This window comes from Caenorhabditis remanei, chromosome X (genome assembly GCF_010183535.1).
Source record: "Caenorhabditis remanei strain PX506 chromosome X, whole genome shotgun sequence".
Taxonomy (NCBI): domain Eukaryota; kingdom Metazoa; phylum Nematoda; class Chromadorea; order Rhabditida; family Rhabditidae; genus Caenorhabditis; species Caenorhabditis remanei.
This window is the reverse complement of record NC_071333.1, coordinates 16,527,902-16,551,163: the sequence shown is the minus strand read 5'-3', so window position 1 is coordinate 16,551,163 and position 23,262 is coordinate 16,527,902. Positions and strand designations below refer to the sequence as shown.

Sequence of the window (23,262 nt, the reverse complement as noted above, 5' to 3'; positions counted from 1 at the left end):
GAAATTCAAAAATTCAGAATAACTGATTAATCAACTAAAATTCTCGGAACTATCGGAGCATGAGAAGATAAAGTAAATTTTTTGGTGTTTCGCTTCTTCTTTTCTATTTTTCAAAATAAGATCTTTTTTTAGGTTTGGTATCAAAATTCAAAATTTTTATTAAAATTTGAAAATTCTCTTCTTTTTAAACATTTCTAAAAGAAAAATGATACCAAATAGAGTGGGAAGGCGTGAAAAGAGCACAAGGTGCTAGGAAATATGATATCGTTCTTTTTTCTTGTTCCGTTGGGTGCCCATCCTTCTCACTGCTTTTTGTGCTTTGGAAAAAGTTATTGAAAAGTTAAAAACTTTTGAAACATCATATCTGTACTAGTCGTTAACAGGTTTTTGTTAGAAATATAAAATATATAGAACGCCTAAGCATGAATAATGCTAGTCATATCTCAGACGTTAATGGCGTCGAAAACCTCCCTGGGGGGTATTCTTTGTACTATTCCACCGAAAATAACAGATGTTCGCCTACGTTGGTCAGATATATCGCCAAGGTTCAAATTTGAAAAATTGAGAGGAGACAACGATTATGAGATTATGTTTAAGAGATAAGAAACCTTACAAGAATGATTTTGATTTCAATCTCGGATCTAAAACCAAATTTCAAAAAGCAACATCGCGAGTTGAAACTTGTGAAACAAAACTAGTACTTGTCACTTTCCCACGTGGATTTTCCCACACCTAGGCATCCTGGACATGAGGTGCTTGGCGCCTATACTACCACTTCCTACGCCTCGAAAATAGAATTTAGGATATAGCACGAAAAATGTGGTCTCGCTTTGGAAGAAGAAGGGCGTTAGGACTACAAAATGAAGAGGATTAAAGCAGAACTGGCTGAACTGCAGCACTTTTTTTGTGTTTCGTTCAGTTTGCTGGATGGATATTTGGAGAAGCAAGTTGATCACTTACTAGGAATCATTTGACCACGTTTACAGAAACAGGTAGAACAGATCGTGGGACAGGGCAGAGCTGGTAAACAAAGAAATATACCACTGATCGTTGGAAGGTTAGACATTTTGATTTGCTGGTAGAGTTCTGAGGAATAGTTCTGTGGAATGAACACTTTCTAGAACTGAAACTTGCAAGAAACTCAATAGATATGTACTAGTTATTGGGTTTCTTTCCGGAATCATGTTTTGGATAATTTCCCAGATACTACATTTTTGGAAATTCTTCATATACCAAATTATAGAATTAGAAATTGAAGAAAAAAAAGAAAACCTTCCAGAAAAGTTTGGGATTTCCCAAAAAAGTGCAAATTCCAAAATTTGCGAAAAGAATGTAAGGATCTAGCTTACACGAGACGAAGTTTTTGACAGGTTCCTAATTCCCACCTCCGCTTTCCTATCCCGAGTTATTCCAAGTTTGTCATGACGGTATTTTCTCTGATCATTGAGATATGGGTGTGAATGAAAAAGAAAAAATAACATGAGAAAAAATAAGAAAAGGCGGCATAACAATAACAACACAATGCCACAGCGTCACGTCGCATCACGTTGTGCCGATCCAAGGTTAGCCTAGAATATAAATTAGTTTCAAGAACGTTGAATTTTTCTGGATTTTTATGTTTTCATGTCTGGATAAGTCTTATTCGAAGGATTAAAATAACAACGAGTGCCACCTCCACTCAAAATGCCAAAAAACTGGTACTAGAGTGACCAGTGGCGGCAAATAGGACAAATAGACGTTTTTCAGGGGTATAGGGTTCATCTTTCGGCTTCCGGTCACAAAGAGGAATTTGTGAGATTCTCATGTTACACCGGTCCACTTGCAGAAAGGCGGTGTCTCACTAACCAAAAAAAAAACACACACACCGGCCCGATTTTTCGTAATTTTCGTAAAATGTGAAGTGAAACGATGGTGGCAAAGTTTTTGGGGGTTTACGATGCCATTATCATCATTTTGCGGAGAATAGAGGATCGCAGCAAAAAAAATGCGAAGAAAAAAGAAGAGCTTTGAAAATTGGATTAAACAATTGTGATAAGGTGATTTAATCTATGGCTTATTCAGGAATTATTCTGGAATTAGGAATTAAGGTGCGGAGGAGAGAATGGATAAGCTTAAATTTAATGTTGATTGGGATATTCTATTTTAGGATCATTTTCTGGTGAACTTTGGTTTTTAGAAGATAAATCATTTTTAAAAGTGAAGTTTTACAGCTGAGAAAAACTTTTTGTGATAGAATTTCAAAATTTTCAAACCTGTACTCAGAATCATAGGTCGTAGACACTTTTTTGTAACAAACAGGATATCAGGCTTTTGCCGTTACCAAAAATAAGCAAATCATCAGAATTAGGCACTCATCTACGTCCAGTACTCCATGTGACGAACAAATTAGTGTTATTTCCTCCGCATCACAACATTATTCTGAAAAGCCTCTTTTCCCATTGTATGTTTACCAAGTTTAGTCCATTAGTTTATTACTTTCAGCCCTATTGTTCATTTTTCATCATCACCCTCATCTTATATTCCATGTGATCCAAGGTATACGGTAGTATTGTCAGAGTCAGGCTGATGAAACTTTCGGATAAAAGTTAATTAGACGGAATGAAATTCTTGGAATCATCCGATTTCTAAAAGCCATCTACTTCCATATAAGGGCAATATATCGAAAGTGAGAAGAAAAAAAAGAGAAGAGAAAGCAATGTTTGCATTGTGATGTTGCACCACGCACCACGTCAAAAGAATATGGTAGTGGAAACGAGAAGACGTTGAAAAGAGAAAATGAAAAGGAGAAATCGGGAGAAAAAAGTGAGAAAAGGAAAGGAGATGCTCACGGACGCATGGTTTCAAAATGAAATGGATAGAGAAAGGCGATTTTAATTAGAAAAGTGATATGCGGTTTGGTATTGGGATCGTCGCGTCTCGTTGTGCTCTTCACGTCATGTGTCATCACTAAACATAGATCCATTGGTTTCAAGGATTTGGGATTTGGAGGTTGAGGGATTTAAGAAAAGAAAAAATGAACTATCAAAAAATGTTCTTGAATATTTTATTTTGCACTAGATAAATTAATAAGAACAGTCTGACTTTCAAAACTCAAAACTGTGAAACCCAGCTTTTGTAAGTCGTGTTCAACGATAAATAAGCGTTCTAGGACAACATACATCCCGCTAGATACCGACATAGAAAAGACAGAAAGAATAAACAAACACGTTACAAAAACCACGAATCTGGAGTGGGTAATACATATACAACTGGAAGTTCTCTTTTCACTTTTATTCGTTTTTCTTTCTTTTTTGTAAGGGCGAAGAGCAGAAAGGAATCAGTAGGGGAGGGCATGACCGCTTGAGTGATAATGTCTGTGATAAGACAACAAAGTCCAGCTCAATTTCAATGTTTCAGAAAATAGCGTTGTTGACTAATACCATCGGCTATCTCTCTCTACGTCACAACAACTAAGCCTTTTCAAAACGTAAAGTTCAAAGATTTTGGAGGAACTTAAGTGCTGTGAGTGTGAATTTTGTATGTTTACTAGTAGCTGTGTGACTTTTGTAGTAGCCTCCACTCAGAAAAGGTAACGGGGTAGGACAGAAAACTACGGTAATAGGATAATATTGTATTTTTCAATTCTTCATAGAACTTCCGCCCTAGACTGTTAAATTGAATGATTGAAAAAGAAAAAAGCATGGAAATTGAGAAATACAATAAAAAGTCACGTGGTGAGAAAGAAAAACGATACATAGTGAGAATGAACTTTTATAAAGAAAAAAAAATTTAAATGTAAATTAAATAAGCGAAAAAATCCCTCAATCTCAAAATCACTGTACGTTTGTTGTGAGAGAACACAAGCTAGTTGTCTCCCACCCACTCTCCCCTCAATACTTGGAAAGCTAGTTAGCACTTGGATTTGATAAATAGTCCTCTGAGATTGGCTAGAGATACAGACGCCTCTAAATTTTAAGAAGACAGCGAAAAATGTATATCTTTTGTTTTGAGATACTTGTTTTTTTTTCATAATTGAAGGGTTGGAGGTAAGGTGCAAGATTATTGAAACACAGCGTGTAATGGAAATAGAAAAAATAACAATAACCTCTTGAAAATGTAGAAATTAACCAGATAGGAAAATTTTTTTCAAAATTTGCACTTTATAAGAAAGTCTCTGAATAGAAATCTGAAATCCGGATTTTATGACATTAAAGATAAATCAAAAATAACTGAGACAGCTATAATAAGAAATTGAAAACTACAATAAGAAAAGCGGGGGCTACTCCAAAAACTGAACGTGACACAGAATCCGGAGTGGCGAAACGTCATCCATGATAGGAGGGTGCTAGTGTCCCAAAATGTCTATGGTGTGGGAAACAAATAAAGAGGAGAGCGGAGGAGTCAGATACCAATAGATTCATTTCGTTCAATATAACCAGATATAGTAGTAGTCAGGCAGGGTCCACTCTATTCGGGGGCCGCGACTAATTTCCCACGCTATTTAGTTCATTTAGTTCATTCGATACGGGAGAAAGGAACCATCGGTTGACTTTTCGGTGCAGTTCTCGTGGATCTTTGGTATCTTCTTTATTTCCGTGCGGCGTTTCTCTCAACCTTTTTTCTATCCTTTCTGGTGAACTCTTTTCTATTATTTGATTTGATTTGAAACGCAAACTTCATAATACAATATACAAACATATCATAGATAGTTCGATAAATTCTTCTTTCTTTCTCTCTCTAGCTCCCTTATCAAACGTTTTGAACTCATTAGAGCTGAAATAATTTCAGAAATAAAAGAGATTAGCATACTTAGCAGAACTTACAATTTTAAAATTTTAAAGAATGGTAGGTACCCTACACGTTTAACTGCTCAATCATCAATTATTATTCAAAAACAATATTTTTCTAAAACTGTTTATACGCATCTATTCAATTTTTTCGATTGAACAGTTTTATATTACATTCAACTGAACAACGGATCAGTGTAGAACTCAACTTTTAAAAAGTAGTGAAATATGATCAATGGTAAACTTATAAGTCAATATCGAAACGGATAGTTTCGAGAAAACAAAATAGAAAGCTAATAAAAGGGAAAAGAAAAATTTTGATGACTTTTATTTATTTAGTTCAATCATCAATTAGACTCGTGAAGTGGAGGTCAAAGATTGAGCTGTTTTTCTTGACTCGATTTTTTCCCCTTTAACCGTTCAAAATCTCAGAACAAAAACTTTGTATTGGTCAAATTCTGAGAAGAAAAAAGCGAACATGTGTCCGAAATGGACACATCCAAAAAGATACAAAAAGACAACTTTTGACTCTTCAAACCTCAACCCACCGAAAAAAACCTCTAGGATGCTCAAAATCAAATTTTTGAGCTTGAAGTATACATGTGTAGGAGGAGGAAAAAAGGAGAAGTTGCAAAAAATTCCGAGAAAAAAAGGAAAAAAGTGTGAAATTCGAGAGTAAATGAGTGAATGAATGACAAGAACAAGATTTTTTCCCATTTTTGTTCATTTTTTCTAATTTAAACCTCTCAATAGCACATTGGTCACAAATCTTTGGGATACATTCTGAATAATCACGTTGTACTTCTAAATTACTGAGGTCCCATGTTATCCGAAACGAGTTCTAAACTTGTGACTGAAATTTGATATTAATTAGTGCAATTCCATGTCACTCCTAGCCAAAAAAACGTTCTGTGGTGAGTGAACAACTCATTTTTCATCAAATATTTCTCATAATTGCCACGAGAGGAACGTCATTAGAGTATATATTGAAAAAAGAGAAAATAAGCAAGTATATAAGAATTGGGTGGGATGTTGGAAGTTCCAAGTGTTCAACAACCACTTTTCAGGAAGGATCCCCCTTCTCAAAACAAGTTTGGAAATGGTCAATTTATATGAAAGTTTTGGAAATGAATTTATAGAGCATTTAAAATTAAAATTGAAGTTAATACCTTATGTGATGGAAGAAATATGTGTGTAGTGATGGATGTGAAAAATTAGAGTTCAAGACGATGGGGTTGCAACTTTTCTTATCAACAGTTTCTTCTGCTGGTGTCAATGTTTCGACAATCACCTAGACAAACAAATCAAAAAATCTATGTGGTTTTTTGAACTAGAAAATTGACAGAAATCGGACATAAGGGTTTTTTTATAATCTCAAACTGTGAGGGATGGAATTTTCTGGAATATTCGAGCGGAAGTTGTTGATCAAAGACCACCTTTTTCTAAGGCACAGTACCACTGCTCGGATGATTCACCCAATTGTGTTTTACTCCTTAATTTTTAATGAATTTCTAATTTTTATCCTCATTTATAGCCCGATCTCTCCAACATCCATAAAAACGTCTTTAAATGAAAAAAAACTGGAATTGAAAAGAACGGAAATAACAATTGAGACGATATGAAGAATGGTGTGTAAATGCCTTCCCGTCTTACAATTAGCCGCCATTTCATAAGCGGTTTCCATTATTTTCAGAGTATGTGCGAAGAAAGAAGAGAAAGAGGAACACAATATAGAGGCGAAAAAAGGCGAAGCGGGTATATTGAAGGCATCAAAAACAATATATGGAATGGATTCACTCTGACGACCACCAAGGGAGTAAAAAGTGCTCCGGAGAGCAAGAACTGGTAAAAAAAAGAAAAAATCAATTAACGTCGAGTGGTGCCAAGGAACTGGAGAATAGGCTAACTGACTGAACTGATAACATGAAAGTGAATTGAAAAAAATTATTAGATAACAGAAAGTTACGGAAGAGAAGAGTGGATGATGTCATAAGGAGGAACTGTCAAAATTCCTTACATTCTAATATTAATAAGCTTCAATTATGTATATAAATTGGAAACACGAGAGTACAGACAAAACAAAAAACCGTAAACAATAAGATTCTTGGTATGTAGAAAATAGGAAACAATTTGAGAATGTTTTTTTATTCTCTTCTGAGAATAAAGATCTTAGAAATAAAACTTAGACTTACTCCGCCCACCAGAACCCAAAAAAAAGCAAAAAAAGCAAGGAAAACACTCAAATAATTCTCGATTATTTTCTTTTTATGGAAGAAGATTGCCAGATCTAGACCTAAACATCATATGTGTTTTGATGATACCCAGATTCCATCGCGGGCAAAGCGTTCAAGTGCAAATGACGGGATGCACTTCAAAATGAGGAAAAGATACACCGACATAGGAAAGAAAAGAGATGGATAGACAAAAACGAAACCCAAATCCCTGGGACCACCACAGAAATTGAGAGTATGGAATTGAGAGAGTAAGAGAGGAAGAGCGTTGAAAAAAATGGGAGATGGTCACCGGATGGTCACTTTCGAATGGCTATCTCAAAATGCATTTGCAAAATGAGAAAAAAATGCGTGGAAGCTTTTCGTTTTTTTTGTCTCTAAAACTGATAGAATACTTCTCTTCTTTTCCTGCCAAAAAAAAATGTACAACCCGCGTCTCATGGGAGATGGAAATGACTTAGGACATGTTCGCCAGGATTTCATTTTCAGTATTATATGTTTTTGCAGGAGAAAAAAGAAGAAAAATGACGAACACAAAAAAGTAATATAAGAAAATAAGAAATGAGTCATTTTGGATTTTTAACTAGACATGTTCGGCTCGGCATTAACTAGACATGTTCGGCTCGGCAAGGTACGGGAAGGCCCAAAGGCCCAAGTCGGTCAGAGGACAAATTTTGAAGACCCAGCACGACACGAAAGATCGGATTCCAATTTTTTCAAAAAACGTTTTGATATTTTTTCAATTTTTCATCTAAAATATGAACATTTTGGATGATTTTTCAGAATTTTCTCTTAATTCTAAGTCATAGTCGAATGTTCGACTTCTTCACAAAAACAATTCAGAAAATTTCATTAAAAAAAGTTCGAAAATTTTATATTTTGAGTTTTGGCGCCACATATCTGGGCTTTGACAAGTATGATTTGATATAGTCATCTAGTGACAGTCAGGTTTTAAAACCTATTTGACAAAATACATTAATGAAAAATATATTAGTCAGTGGACCCAACCAGGATATATATTTTTATTTACAAACGAACGGGAATATTTCTTTTGTCCCAAAACAGAATGAGATCATTCGTGATAACAGACAATGAGGTCTGAATATGTTAATACCAGGAATAAAACACAATGGCTGACGTTAGAAGAATCAAATGACCACTTAGCTTCTTCTATCATAAGGTCCTGTTGACCAGACATGGGAAACATGAGGATTAAAACGTCAAATGGGTGTCCGAAGATCTACACTTCATAAAATGAATGTTTTGGTCTTTAAACCGAAGAAAACGAAATTTTGAACCTCTAATAGGGGTAATGTTTCATGTTTCATGGTGCATGTCTCGAAATAGTCTAAAAACTTGCAAATGTATGAGCATTGAAGCGTAAATTTTGATAAACTAGCTTTTGAACTAAAAGTCGGAAATAGATTAGGTACGGGATATCAAATTTAGGTTATACATCCAAAATGGCCCAAATATGCAGAACATCCTATCCCATTCTGTTGTCATACCACCACCTCCTCCCCACGCGGACACTTCTGACACATATCCACAATTTATGAATATTTCACCAGAATTTTTGATTTCCACAGAGCAAAACTTTTTTTTCTTGCAAACAAGAAGTAGTGAAATAGTGAAAAGTGAACGAAATATGTGTGAGAAGCATCACATCTGGCTCGTTAGACAAAAGTTGCCAGGAGAAGTGAGGAGAAGGGGCCTTGGAATTGATAGAAATCAAGATGTCGGACCATATGAATTGAGAATTGATGTGAACACTAAAATCTGGACGTCGTATATTTCCGTACGCTAGACCAGATAGAACTCATTTTTGCTCGCTCAATGAGCAAAGACAAGATGCGAAAAAAAATTGGGAGAAGAAAGGTTAGAGATAATGAAAAGAAATTGAGAAGAAGGAAGAAAAGGAGGGAAAAACGGGGTGATAAAGATAAATTGAAGAATGGAAGCATCTTTCTATCTTATTTCTGCAAAACAATTGCTTTTTGCTCTTTTCCCTCAAAGTGCTCCAGATGATATAAAAAGTTCGGTTTAGACAGAGAGAGAGAGAGAGAGAGAGAGAGAGAGAGAATGAGAGAAAAAAACTATTTGGGGGGGGGGGGTAAAACAGAATAGCGAAACTGATAGTAAACAAATGATCACATCATCACTCCTATTCCGAGTACTGACAAAAATTCCGTGCACAATGGCAAAACACCGAAAGAACAACAAACACTGGATAGTAACTAGATTCTCTCATTTCCAACAATTCCCAATTCCAAAATGAAAACAATGACAGTTTTTGTGTGAGAATGCAGAGCGTTTGTTTGCACAGATCAGATTTCAGGAGGAGAGAGAAAATTGCAACGATTGGTGATCAATTCATTTCCTTTTCCCTCTTCTTTAAAAGGAATGGCGGGAAAAATTGAATCTGGAGCTTAAGTGCTTTTTCTCTTTGACAAGTCAAGTCTAAGATTTCCCAAAAATTGTTTAAATAAAAAAACTTCAACAAAAAAACTTATCAGCTCAAAAAAAAATCCAGGAAAAAGCTCACAACATATCTTGTTTTTCTTTTTACTTCCTAAGTGTGTCCCCATTTCAGACATCCCACCAAAATATCGAAAAACACAGAACTCGAACCGGAAATTGAATTAGAAGTACGTTGGGTGGTCACACTTTTGAATTTTCCGGCTCAACACAGTGATTCTAGTAGTGTTAGGTTGATATTTTCGACATTTTACCACCCTGTCGGGACACACCCCCGTCGTCTGCGTCTCGTTCTCTCGTCAAAATGAGAGACGTAGAGAAGCTGGATTCAGCGGGATGGGACAGCTGCATCCAATTAGTGGCGCCCACTGGAGTGGCTCCCCGGCCCCCCCCTTTTGTCTGACTGTCTGCACCCTCCACTCTCTCTAAGCCCCGCCCCCTTTTGCGGTACCCCCTTCTTTTGCGGGAAGCGCCCCTTTTGCCCCCCCCCCTCTTATGCGGGAAGCAATTTCGCAATTTAAAAACTAGTAATGCGCTTCCAGAGAGTGGCTGATTGTGCGTCATACATATTCCAAAATTTGTTTCATTCAACAGTCAACATATTTAACCTTTTCGGTAACACATTTGTTCTCCATTCAAACGACCAAAGTTCAATTTTTCCCTCTTTTAACATTCCTTTGCGGGAAATTTCAAACTTCCGCACATTTTTTTGTAAAATTTGTTTCATTCAACAGTAAAAATTTCAAAAGTCAATTGATTTAACGTTCAATTCAATCTTTCCCCTCTCTCTCAAAGACCCCCCCCCCCTTTTTTTTTATAAGAAGTCCATCTGAAATACAGTCTTCACAATGTATCATTTTACAAAAATTTATTATTGAAAATCAAATAAGATCTCCTTCTGCAGCAATCATCAAACGACCAAGGTCGACTTCCACCTCGTGTACAACAGCCAAAATTGTGCGAAAGCTGAAAAAAAAGTGTTAAAACTTGCACAAATAAAATGGAATGTCTTACTTTGTTTCCAATTTTGAAATGTTGAGTAAATGCTCTTCCAATTTTGCAATTTCTAAGCAGAGATCTCCAATTTCTAATGATGATTGATTGTATACTTGTACCATCTCCCGATCCACAATCTTCTTCCCCTCGATAGACTTGTTGATTAAATCGCACACGCATAAAAGTTTTGAAAGCACATCCTGTAGATACCGATTCGCAATGTCCCGATTTCTCAACAAAAGATTCTTCACGTCGTGCATATTGTGAAAACCAACAATGCATCCATTGATTGAAAATTCGATCATCCTGAACAAAAATTAGAAAAGAGAAAATTTTGATCAGTAGGAATCAAAGTGACTCTGCACATTTAGTAACAAAAAAAACAATTTTTTAATTAACAAGGGTTTATTAGAAACATTTAGTCCTCAATATTATTTTCACGCTTGAAGACGAGAAGATCGTGATTGAAAAACTTATTGCGCCGTTGAATGTTGAAGTTGGCACAGCAAATTTTGCACAGCGAGAGAGCTGAAATTTCCCAAAATTGGCTAAACAAATAAGCGATACAAGAAGCAACTCACGAAATTGTTGATATTCCTCATTGACTTGCACGACATCAATGTTGCGATTCAATTTTCTACACGTGAAACACATTTGGAGCACAAAAGTTGGATCATCAAACATGAAGAGTGGTTTCAATTGCGCAGCCTCGTCGGTTGGCATGGTCACACCTTTTGCCTTTTCAGTCATGTACTTCTAAAAAATTACGTAAAATTAATACTAGATCAAAAAGGGAATACTTATTTTCAGTTTCAGTTATGTTCGTTTTTTTTAAATCACGTAAAATTAATACAAGATCGAAAAATTGATTACTAATTTTGGAAAACGGAATACTAGGTTAGAAAAACAATAATATAAAAAACTGACCTGATGATTTTCTTTCCATGTTCCTTGTTGTATAGGCTTGAATGGGGTAGTTTGGGACATTTTTGGTTTGAAAGCGTTTTGAATTTTGGGCATGCTTCTAGAGAAGAAAACGACAAGAATGACGAAGAAAGGAGGGGACGATGGCGAAAGAAGGGACACTTGAGAGTTAATCCTATTAAAATCAGCTGCGCGTCCCTCCGACTGTTGTAATAATAATTCAATTATGCGTACTCGAATAGTCGTCAAAAAATCAAATAATAGTGTCCATTAGGGGATTTCGCAATTCATCAACATTGAGAATTTGATCAAACTCTGCATACACAACACACACCAATCCACCAGACGGAGTCAAATCTTTAAAGTTGAGCCGAACACTAACATTGGTTTGACGAACCAGCTCGAAAAGCGAATTATCGAGGGCGACAGGGCTCAATTCAAATCCAAAAATTGTGAATCCTCTGGATCTAAACATGTCCATGTCTATCGAATTGCAACTGACATTGCTTCGAGAGTGTCCTAGAGTCTCCTGGAGTTGAATATACGCCTCGACAAACTTATTTCCCACAAAGTCCAAATTCATCGGGCGACCGGGAAGTGTCAATCCACAATAGTCAATGTGTACATCAGTGACACCATACGGCTTGAAATTAAATGGTGACGTGTCGAAAGAACCATTAAACGCTTCCGCAGAAACAAGACCCAAGAAAATACGACGGGGCATCTTGCTAGTAAACAATGTGTTTGCTGGCGCATCATAACGGTTTGGCTCAATGTAAAAGGTTCGAACTTCCGAGGAGATCATTGGGTATTGTATTATTTTGTGCTCACGAATAGAAGTTTCAAGAGCATTAGCAAGTCCATCAGTGAGGTCATACTCGTGAACAAGCGCGTAGACATCGTGTATTTTAAACTTGAACAATTGTTTCTTGCGATTAAACGACTCAATCAGAAATTCACTACTGTTTGGATATGCCGTCAATTTTAGAGTACATGCATTCAGCAAACACCGCTCCTGATTAAACAAATCTGCCGAAACGTGTGCAGCCACTTGTGCTTTTCCAGTTCCACATCTTTTCAAAAAGCCGGGGCTCGTACTCGAGTCAATCTCATCGTCAAAATAGAAACCAGCAGCCGTAAGAGTGGAATCTTTGATTTCGCGTCCATACATTAGCAAATTTTCAAAATACGCCTTGTAGGCATAGTTTGATGGGTTGTGATAGACTTGTTGTGAATTCAAGTGTACAGTAAAATTCTTCACAATTGAATGGGCTATATTGTTGATTGGGGCATAAAGTAGAGTGGTCTCTGTTACAGGACTGGGCATTTCAACAGCATTACCAGCCGTATCGGTGATTTCAAACGTATAAACAAGATATGTTCTTCTCAAGTCTAGATAGGACCGCGAATTGTTTGTCAATACAAATTCCCAGGGTCCTTCGGGTTGAAACGCATTTTTCAAGTTCACCACCGTCCATCTTGAATTTTGTATACATGTTTGGGTACCAGGCATAGTTGTAAAGTCCAACGCATCGACAATAGTGTCGCGAGACTTTGGATCCATACGGCTAATCATGGCGAGAGAAAATTGGTTCGACGACTGCTTTTTGAGACAAAATGAGGTTTCAAAACGGTCACACTGTTTCCTTTTATCCTTTTTGAGGCTCCGCCACCACCACGACGTCTTTTTCCAGCTCCAGTTAGTTGACGCATTTTTTGCGCAGCCACGCTTTTCAAACTAGACTTGAAATCCTTTCCTTGCGCTAGCTCTGCTGTCAGATCCTTTCCGACACTCACAAGTTGTTGACCAGCACTCGAATTGATCAGTTTTGGCAAAAGACTTAGTGCTACTCCAAGTATTCCACCTAGTCCTGCACCACGCTGGCCTCCACCCCTCTGATGGCGCATTCCCATAAAATGTCCATTTCCTGGCACATGTCTTCGCAATAGACTATAATAGTCAATTTTCGAGAGATCGACCAGTACAGGAGCCATTATAAAAACGTTTAGAGTGCAAATGTGAATCGTCACGTCTATTTATAGCCATGTTCTCTGACGACATTTCGCGTATTTTGACAGAAGATGCATTTTCAAAACGTACGTTTATTGGTGTCTACAGTGCAGATGAGCTCAATTCGTTGCCAAAGTGTAGAAAGAAGCGGTACGGATTGATTGTGAATACCGATCCTCTCAACAAACCCGGACGTCATTGGCAAAGTATTTTTATCGAAAAGGACTCTTGTAACTTTTTTTGTTCACTGGGGGAGAAGCCAAACTCACATATTCTCAAATTTCTATCACGATTCAAACAAGTCTACTGCAACAAAAACAGTCAGCAGAAACAGAATCAGGTCACATGTGGAGGCTATTGCATCTTTATACAAGCTATGATGGCACGAGGATACAGTTTTGAAACATTATGCAACATTTTCGAGACTATAAATAACGATGATGAATTCGTCCGGGGCTTCCTAAAAGATACATACAATTTCTAATTTCCCTCTCATTCCTATTTTTTTTCGTCGTACCGAACGGTGACCCCTTGTCTTGCTCTCTCAAAAATGTCTTTCAACGCATATTGTCGTGAATGTGCTACACACTTTGCTGATCCATTCACCAAGGGACAACACGTTAACATTGTTCATTACGGAGTACCACCTCCAGACCCAGAAATTTCCGAGGATACATTTTATGCAATCAATTCCCATGTTCCACAAGTCCGAGTGAAAACATGTCCAGTCTGTCTCATTCATTTTAGCTCGCTTAGTGCGTGCGTCTTTCACGTGGATACTTGCCATCCAAGCCAACAATCATGCTCTCTATTCCGCCCAACTAAAGAGGCTGTTATTTACGAATGGGAACGTCTCGTCGAGGTGATTTATCCTGGGACATTTGCTTTGGTAAGATGAAGTACATTTACATACACATTACTCGTTTTTTACAGTTGAGAAAAAATTGGCGCATCAACCGAGAGAGATGCACCAACGATGATTTTTCAAACACTTGGAGCTGCACAGAGTGTGAAAAGAAGGAAAAGGACAAAAAAAAGGGCGACGACGACGACGACGACGATTCGCTAGAAAATGACAAAATTTTCATTGACACTGATGACGAATCTGATGAATACTAAGATTGATAATAAAAAGTGTTTATTTAATCTTTTTAAAGTGCAATACAACAATAGTGCTACCCCAATTGAATTGAATTGGTTCTGCAAATTCAGATAACATTTCAACACGAATACTATCTATAGTGTTGTTCATAATGGGCAAATATCGGGGGTGAGGTATAGTGTGATGTATCATTTCACCATATTTTCCTCTACATGGAATAACAGATAAAAGCTGATTCTTTTGGTCTCCGACAATAACAGGATCTACAATGTCACAGTATAGATAAATTGTGCTAACGTTTCCAAAAAGATCAACTTTACTGGGCGCCACACCAGATTTACGTACAATAGGGTCATGAAAGCCCAAAAAGTAGGCGCAAGCAGTTTCAAATTCGATAAACATTATATCAGGGTCAAGAAAATCAATGTGTATACGTCCATCCCTTTCCATGAAATACAAAAACTCGTTTGCGTTCCTAATGTCTGTGGTGGGCATCCTTTTTCGAATCATTTCAAACTTTTGCTTTTCAAAGTTATATGTCGTCTCATCCGTTGACTTGATCGCAACCCTTGCCGCCGCCACATAATACTCATCCATCAAATTTGCAATCGTTTTTGCATCACTCATCATCTTCTCATTTGTCTCAATCATTTCTTGTTCATCCCTTTCTGCGCTTTCGAGGTCCTCCTTTATGGCATCTAGGGCATTTTGATGTGCCTTCTCATTTTCAGCAATGTATGCTGCATCTCCTTCACTAACTTCTTCCTCTTCAACATTTTCTGTCTCATTTTTTGACAAATCTCCATCATCTTGACCAGTAGCAGCATCTTGGAATGCCTTCTCATTTTCAGCAATGTATGCTGCATCTCCTTCACTAACTTCTTCCTCTTCAACATTTTCTGTCTCATTTTTTGACAAATCTCCATCATCTTGACCAGTAGCAGCATCTTGGAATGCCTTCTCATTTTCCGCAATATATGCTGCATCTCCTTCACTAATTTCTTCCTCTTCAACACTTTCATTATCCTTTTCCACTTCCTGAGCCTCATTTTTCGGCGAATCTCCGACATTTTGGCCAACGACTGATTCTTCATCATCTTTTCCATCACTTTTCACCTCTTGAGCTTCATTTTTTGGTGAATCTCCATCTTCTTGACCAGTAGCAGCATCTTGGAATGCCTTCTCATTTTCAGCAATGTATGCTGCATCTCCTTCACTAACTTCTTCCTCTTCAACATTTTCTGTCTCATTTTTTGACAAATCTCCATCATCTTGACCAGTAGCAGCATTTTGGAATGCTTTCTCATTTTCCGCAATATATGCTGCATCTCCTTCACTAATTTCTTCCTCTTCATCACTTTCATTATCATTTTCCACTCCTTGACCCTCAGTTTTCGGCGAATCTCTACCATTTTGACCGGCAGCAGCATCGGCGAATGCTTTCTCATTTTCCGCAATATATGCCGCGTTCCTTTCTGCTTCTTCCCTTTCAAATTCTGCCTCTTCCTGTTCCGCCGCCTCCTGCCCCTCTTTAATCTTGGCAATCTCCTCCCGTCTCAACTTTTCTTCTCTCTCCTCCTCCTCCCTTGCTTTTCGTTCAGCATCAATATTTTCATCAATTTCAGCCTGAATATCTTTAGCCTCTTGTTCCTCATCATCTTGCGCTGCTTGAAAAGCAGCTATATTCTCATCAATATATTCTTGCCTCAGTCTCTCCTCGCGTTCACTGTCTGTTTCTCGTTTAGCCCGTTTGTGAGGCCTTGACCATTCAATCGTACTAACAATGTCGATATCGTCTGGATTCAGAGGTGCCCTTCTTTTTAGTCTATTCTTTCGGCGACGAGGTGGCTCATAATTCAACGAATCAATAATCTGATCCAATGCAGAGTATTGTGCAGCGGGAAAAGTTACATGTAGAGGGGGACCATTTTTCATATGAATCCAATAACTCAGAGGACGTCCGACATTCACAAAGGAATATGGATAAATCACATCAGTTGCCGCAACCACATATTTGTCTCGTTCCAAATGCAAAACTTCAGGAAGATGAGTAACATATCGAGAAGAAGTGTTTTCAAACTGGGGATTTTTTACAGACGAAGGGAGTGTCAAATAAAAATCAGTCATGACACAATCTATGAAATGGAGGGGAAAACTCGACTCCTTTTATACCATTTTCCTCCTATAAAAGGACTGGTATTTTGAAATCTCTTTCATTACTTCACCGCAAAAAATGACACCCTTCTTCCTCACCCTTCTCATACCAATGACTGCTAGTGTGAAGATTTTCACAAAGACAATGTCTGCCCAACCCTATAATTTGCAAAATATACCCCTCGAGACTAATATGCGTGCTCATTTTCAAGGCTACGACCCCGAGGGTCAACCCATAATGACAGCCTTTTGGGAATTTGAAGATATGCTAATGGATACCAACTTGAATCTACACGTTTCAAACCGTGCGTGTGTTTGTGAAATTATTGCACCAAATGATATGCTGATGCAATGCCAAGGCCGCCTTTATCGTGTGGAAAACAAGCATATTCATGTCGTCGCTCAAGTTTCAGAACATTTTGCTTTCGATCATGTAATGAAGCACATTTATGTATATGCTCACGGTCAAATTGTACGCCTCCAACCCCATCTGAATGAAAAGATCGTACCAGTTTGGAATAATGTAAAGGAAATTCGAGATTTTAATGTAGTTTCTGGTCTTTTGACAACTCTTCATTCAAATGGCACCATTCTATTCAATGGAACAATTCTGGGCCAAGTCGATCCTGCTTCATATAGTAGATTACCAATTTTCGCTGCACCAAACGAAACTCCACAACCCCTAGAAACCAGTATATATTGCCTCGTCTATTTCTTAATCGGCTCATTATCCACACTGATTATGGAAACATGTGGACAGCAAATAGCTCATCTTCGTGGTGCTGGTGGTCTGAACTTGGAAAAGAAGCCGACACTTGTCCGTCAACTCTCACTATAAATATCTTCTTTTGTGTTACAATAACACTAATTCTATGCCCATGTCTACATCATTTGGTCAGACAACACGCCTAACTCCTGGCTTTCGCTTTCGCTTCCCCTCACAGACTACAATTATCGGTGCTACGCAATCTGGCAAAACTACTCTATTACGTAGTATTATTGAAAATTCGAGCCGTACATTTGAAGAACCAATTGACAACATTTTTTGGTTTTATGGTGTTGACACTCCTGGAATCCCAAGATATTTACCAAATCTTCGAGCAATTGAAGGAATACCAGACATTGAGCTACTAAAAAGACACAAGGACGAGAGAAACATTGTTGTATGTGATGACTTGATGAATTTTTTCGCCAGGGATAAGAAATCAATGCACCTATTGAATGACCTGTTTTGTTTGTATGCTCACCACATGAATTGTGCAATCTTTAATTTGGTACAATCTGCATTTGCACTACCACCCACCACTCGAAACAATAGTACATATTTGATTTTGATGCGAAACTTGTCTGATGCGGCACAAATTAAAAACTTACTTGTACAACAATTTGGACAGAAATGGCGTGGAGCCTTCGAAGCATATCAAGATATAATGTCAGAACCCTATCAAGCAATGCTAATAAACAATGATCCCTTGGCACACTCAAGCATGCGAATCCTTTCAAATTTCACAATGTCTTATCCTATAGCGCATGTACCTGTATAAAATTTAGTTTCAATTGTGTATTTTCACTAAAAATGTTTGATTTTAATAAAATCTTGTCAATTTCACCAGTTTTATTCCCAACAAGTCTCGGATTTCACAACTACTCTCCATGGCCGAGTCCAATGGCCGAGTCTACAGTGGAGCGCGTTTGCATTCGAGTCCCCCAGCCACGACCCGAATGAGAAGAGTCTCCCTTCCCCCCTTTTCCCTCTGTGTGTAGATGGCCGAGGACGTAATTTAATTCGAGTCCCCCAGCCACCACCAGAATTCAAATGTGTCTTCCCTCCCTTTTTTCTCAATGTGTGTGTACATAGCCTAGTCACCGTGGCCGAGTCTACAGCGGAGCGCATTTGCATTTCGAGTCCCCCAGCCACCACCAGAACAGTACCTAAATAGCAAAAAAGACGTTCTCCACCTTGTAATTTATTTTGAAAAGATGTAAAAGGATATTGCAAAAGAGAAGCAAGCAAACATTGTAAAAATGAAAAATTGTCAATAAAAAAGGAATTAAAAAGGTGTAAAAGAGAAAAGGGTTTGAGGGAAAATGTCGCTGAGGCTGTTGTGATGGAGATTTTTGGGTCTGGAGGTGGGAAGACTCTGCAAAAAAAAAGATTGTAACTAGCGAAGAAATTGTTTGAAAAAACTTACACCAAAATCTTATTGTGCTGAAAACGATAGCCCTCAGCTCTTTGGCAGCATCTTTGAAAGCCGCCTGTTGTAGTGGTAGCGGCACACGCTCCAGGAAAAACCCTGCCTGGAGTAGTTGATGTCTCCATGTACGCGTTCCTCGTCGTGATCCCTGTAGGGCCACCATTATTTCAAAAAGAGCTTGGTCGAAGATCCACTCATCTACGAAACCACCAGTTTCTCGGCGTGCATCACGGAGTTGATTCCCGAGATTTACGATTCTTACTCTTTGTTCCTCCGAAGGGAAGGGGCAGAGCTGAAAATAACATAGCTTTTGGTTTTCAATAAAGAAAGTACAATAAACAAACCTGGTTCAGTAGTCCATCTAAGTAGTCCATTGTTCGTTGATTGAATTCTGAAATTATAGACATTTTCGTATCTATCCTATTTTGAAAATTTAAAATTTAGACAGAAAAAAGATATCAACACGGTATCAGACCTTTTGTTACAAACAGAGAACAAGACGGGTTCTAAAAATAAAATCGTATTATTTTTAAAAAATAGGACAAATGTTGTTTACTCTAAATTAACAAAGGCTAGGCGCCGTAGGGCCTTATAGGCCCTCTCGAGAACTCCTCTCGGGAAGTCATCCAAAATGTTCGATTCGAATGCTTCAAAAAGCTCTTGACCAAGGTCATACACCACCATTCTCCAGTCATTGAATGCTTCCGCATCAGCGACTATCATCTGCAGCGTTCCGATCGTGATTTCGATTAGTTCACGAAGCTCATTGGGGATGGGATAGTTGACAGAGAGGGGCCACAAATCTGTTATGACTTCATCAAGTTGATGAAGGACCTCGCCGTTCCATTGATTCTGAAATTTAGCTTTCAAATGATACAGACTATGAAAAAACTCACTCCTCGCAGGATTTCACGGATATATTCTCCAAAAGTTGCTTCAGAAGGCATGTCTACAACACTGAAAAACGTTACACTACTCGTACCAAGAAATTTATAAAAGATTCAAGCGTATAATAGACGATTTCGAGAAAGGACTAGGAAAAAAAAATGAAGAAGTGTATGTGGTAGGTGGTGCCTATATAAATGTGCATCAAATGTACAATCATTTCATTTCAATCATGGCGGCTCAGTTAATCATTCACACTGATTTTTTGAATAAAGTCATGAAACAGAATCGCGCTACTATACGGACGGCAACATCAAAGCAAATCAATATTCTAGTTGAGATTGTTTTCAATATGCTAAATTCTAAAAATATTCCACTAAGTACAAAGGAGGTCAACAATTTACGTCCAATTCATGCCACTTTGGTACAACTTTCACGAGCAAATAATACTGAGGAAGCACGGAAAATACTATTTAAGCTTTCAAAAACTCAGTTGTCCTCTTTCATTATTCCCTCTCTCGTCGCGGCGAAGCTACGCTAATGAAGTTGATACGTAAGTATCATGTTATTCCATACGAAAGCGGATTCGCCCTAGAATCAGCGAAACGGTTCCTAGAAACTATCCTAGCGGACACTAGCCTGGATGACAGCACAAAATGCCGATTCTACCAAGACATGTTATACCGTATCCGAAATCATACCGATATGCCTATTGTCAACGACGAAATGATGTCAATTGTACGCGAAAACTATAATCTACACTCTGCACTAACTACAGTAAATGAAATCATGAAGGATGAGGTGAAAAGGGAAGAAGGAATGGAGCAAGAGGTTGTGAAAAAGGAAGAAGAAGTGGATTCAACAAAGACAGAGCCTACTATCGAAGAAACGTTTGGCGAGTATGAGCAGCATGAGATTAAACCAAAGGCAATCAAAAAGGAACTAAAAAATGAAAAATTTTTGCCGTATACGACTACAGTTCCCGTAAAGAAGGAAATCTTGCCCCCAAAAATCGTTCAAGACACCCCACAACCCCCGAAAATTGCTCAAACAGTGTCAGATTCACGTAATGTTGGACCAATGCGCAATTATCGCGGCTTTCCCGACTATCGTTATGTACCCTACAAGGCTCCCATGAAGAAAGGACGTATTTCACAACAAACACCAAAAAGAGGAGTGAAGAGAAAGGCTGAAGATGATGGTCCAGAAGAGGGAAGGAAACGAGGAAAGTGGGATATTTCATCGATAAATGGTTTAAAAAATGAGAACGTAAAAGCCTCGGCGTCGTCGAGAAAAAAGAATAAGAAGAAGAATGGAGTAAAGAAAGAAGATGGAGACATGAAACCCAAGAAAAAGGAGGTGGAGCATAGGGGGAAGAACTACCGTATAATGAAGAAAGAGATTAAACTAGAAGACGTCAAACCCTCCAAGAGCGAGATCAAGTATGAAGAGGGCAAACCTACCGTTAAGACTGAGACCTTTGTTAATCCTATTATTCGACGTAAGAATGAAAAGTTTCCAAAGGAGGATCGAACAAATTTGAATATTAAAAAGGAAGATGAGACACAGCGGGAGAAAGAAGAAGAGGCTGTACCTACAAATTTGAAACGAAAACTTGTAAGTGGACGCGTCCGTGGTGAGCCAAAAAAAAAGTACATGAAATTGGAAAAGAAGAGAAGGGTGCCAAAGAAAAAGCGAGGTGTTATGAATGCACGAAAACGTAAATTAGACTCTACGATACCCGACTCTGCCAGTACGGAACCTCCTTCCAAACGTCGTGTTATTCGAGGCTCGGGTGCGGCTCCTCCTGGTTCCCGAATTTATTGCAGGCTCTGGAAATTTTAAAACCTATATAAAGTGTGTATGTGATTATCTCTACCATTAATTTCTCTTGTTTTGTAAATGGAAAAGGCAATAAAAGATGCGTATACAAACGAAAAACATCCGTGTGCATTCACTAGTGTTTCAAATGTTCACAAATATCTGAAACCTCGTTTTAAAACTCTCAAATATGACCAAGTTGAGAAGGTTTTGGAAGATCTCGAATCTTTTACACTCCATCGTCCAAATCAGTCGCGGTTTCCCCGATTAAAAACTCAAGCTTCGGGATTGTACACTGATTTTCAAATGGACTTGGCCGACGTGTCAAAATATAAAAAACACAATGATGGTGTAGTGTTTTTGCTTGTTCTCGTCGATTTGTACTCGCGAAAGCTTTTTGTGAGACCCCTAAAGTCAAAGAGAGGCGAAGAGGTGGCCGATGCCCTTGAATCAATTTTCAAAGACTTTGTCGATACGCCAATAACGATTTATAGTGACGACGGAAAAGAATTTTACAATTCAAATGTGAGTGCTTGGCTCAAGAAAAATCATGTCAATTTGGCATCTCCTAAAAGTGAAATAAAGTGTGCGGTCGTGGAGCGCGCAAATCGGACTCTGAAAACTCGTTTGGCAAAGTACATGACTCAAAAATATGGACACAAGTATATTGACGTTTTGCAAAAGGTCGTGACGGGAATAAACAACTCTATAAATCGAGGAATCGGAATGAAGCCAGTAGACGTGCAGCATGGAGATTTTAGTGTACCATTTCCAAAACCAGAAACTGCCAAAATCAAATTCACTAAGGGTGATCATGTACGTATCGCTTCAAAGAGAGGACATTTTGACAAGGGGTACGAGCAAGGATGGACGACAGAAGTCTATGTTATTAGTGAAGTGATTGCTGGAAGACCTGTAACCTACAGAATTGTCGATACTAATGGAGAGAAGGTTGTTGGTATTTTCTACACTCGAGAATTGACAAAGTGCACATATGATCCAGACGGAAACTATAGAATTGAGCAAATTCTAAAAACTCGAACTGTGCGTGGAAAGACTCAACATCTTGTTCGCTGGGAAGGATATGGACCTGAATTTGATTCTTGGGTAGATGCGAATGGACTATTAACATTATAATTTATTGTAAAAATAAAAAAACTAGAAATAAGACCCGTTTTCAAAACATGTAATCATCATCAAATTCAACATTTTCACATCGAGTTCCAAATGGTTTTAACACTCCAGTCTCATCAAAATGTCCTTTATCCATCATTGGGCGCACTCTTTTCGGCTCTATGACGGTTCGAAGCCCATCCAAAATGTTTGAGCCTCTCTTCATTCGCATTCTTCGCACAATTGTTTCCTGATTGCCAACACCATCCAGCTTTGCAGTGACCTAAATTTTGACAAAATTACAAATACACTAGTCAGAAATCCTCACCATTTTTCGCATTGTCTCGAAATTGATCTTATCCATAGTCTCAGAGTTTAGCGTGATTCCTTTGGCCTTTGTCACATATCGATGATTGCCTTGAGCGTCCACCATTTTCAGCGCATAGACTTTTGGTGCCATTGCTACAATCTCTTCAATTTTCCATCCGGATGGCACCTCACTAGTCAACTGTCCAAGTGCGTCCCCCTTTAGAGACTTTAGTGGATCTGTTCCTCGCTTTTGTTTGAAGATTATAGAGTCGGTATC

At 38.2% G+C, this 23,262-nt stretch overlaps 8 protein-coding genes across 8 annotated transcripts; 3 read left to right on the top strand and 5 right to left on the bottom strand.

Moving 5' to 3' along the window:
• Positions 1-10,356: 10,356 nt before the first annotated feature.
• GCK72_025325 (uncharacterized protein) lies at positions 10,357-10,776 on the bottom strand (the record flags this gene model as incomplete). Its single annotated transcript, XM_053736294.1, has 2 exons — positions 10,357-10,441; positions 10,490-10,776. The coding sequence occupies 2 exons, from the start codon at positions 10,774-10,776 to the stop codon at positions 10,357-10,359; spliced, it is 372 nt and encodes a 123-aa protein (XP_053579860.1).
• Positions 10,777-10,889: 113 nt separating this feature from the next.
• Positions 10,890-11,458, bottom strand: GCK72_025324 (uncharacterized protein; the record flags this gene model as incomplete). The annotated part of the gene is made up of 3 exons (XM_053736293.1): positions 10,890-10,999; positions 11,053-11,227; positions 11,399-11,458. 3 exons carry the CDS (start codon positions 11,456-11,458, stop codon positions 10,890-10,892), a joined length of 345 nt encoding a protein of 114 aa, XP_053579859.1.
• Positions 11,459-12,967: 1,509 nt separating this feature from the next.
• GCK72_025323 (uncharacterized protein) lies at positions 12,968-13,390 on the bottom strand (the record flags this gene model as incomplete). Its single annotated transcript, XM_053736292.1, has 1 exon — positions 12,968-13,390. The coding sequence occupies one exon, from the start codon at positions 13,388-13,390 to the stop codon at positions 12,968-12,970; it is 423 nt and encodes a 140-aa protein (XP_053579858.1).
• A 566-nt stretch (positions 13,391-13,956) lies between these two features.
• GCK72_025322 (uncharacterized protein) lies at positions 13,957-14,525 on the top strand (the record flags this gene model as incomplete). Its single annotated transcript, XM_053736291.1, has 2 exons — positions 13,957-14,295; positions 14,340-14,525. The coding sequence occupies 2 exons, from the start codon at positions 13,957-13,959 to the stop codon at positions 14,523-14,525; spliced, it is 525 nt and encodes a 174-aa protein (XP_053579857.1).
• Positions 14,526-16,741: 2,216 nt separating this feature from the next.
• On the top strand, positions 16,742-17,500 carry GCK72_025321 (uncharacterized protein; the record flags this gene model as incomplete). Its single annotated transcript, XM_053736290.1, has 1 exon — positions 16,742-17,500. The coding sequence occupies one exon, from the start codon at positions 16,742-16,744 to the stop codon at positions 17,498-17,500; it is 759 nt and encodes a 252-aa protein (XP_053579856.1).
• Positions 17,501-18,713: 1,213 nt separating this feature from the next.
• GCK72_025320 (uncharacterized protein) lies at positions 18,714-19,231 on the bottom strand (the record flags this gene model as incomplete). The annotated part of the gene is made up of 3 exons (XM_053736289.1): positions 18,714-18,803; positions 18,880-19,149; positions 19,202-19,231. 3 exons carry the CDS (start codon positions 19,229-19,231, stop codon positions 18,714-18,716), a joined length of 390 nt encoding a protein of 129 aa, XP_053579855.1.
• A 107-nt stretch (positions 19,232-19,338) lies between these two features.
• GCK72_025319 (uncharacterized protein) lies at positions 19,339-19,804 on the bottom strand (the record flags this gene model as incomplete). Its single annotated transcript, XM_053736288.1, has 3 exons — positions 19,339-19,363; positions 19,414-19,709; positions 19,754-19,804. 3 exons carry the CDS (start codon positions 19,802-19,804, stop codon positions 19,339-19,341), a joined length of 372 nt encoding a protein of 123 aa, XP_053579854.1.
• A 478-nt stretch (positions 19,805-20,282) lies between these two features.
• Positions 20,283-21,587, top strand: GCK72_025318 (uncharacterized protein; the record flags this gene model as incomplete). Its single annotated transcript, XM_053736287.1, has 1 exon — positions 20,283-21,587. The coding sequence occupies one exon, from the start codon at positions 20,283-20,285 to the stop codon at positions 21,585-21,587; it is 1,305 nt and encodes a 434-aa protein (XP_053579853.1).
• Positions 21,588-23,262: the final 1,675 nt, after the last annotated feature.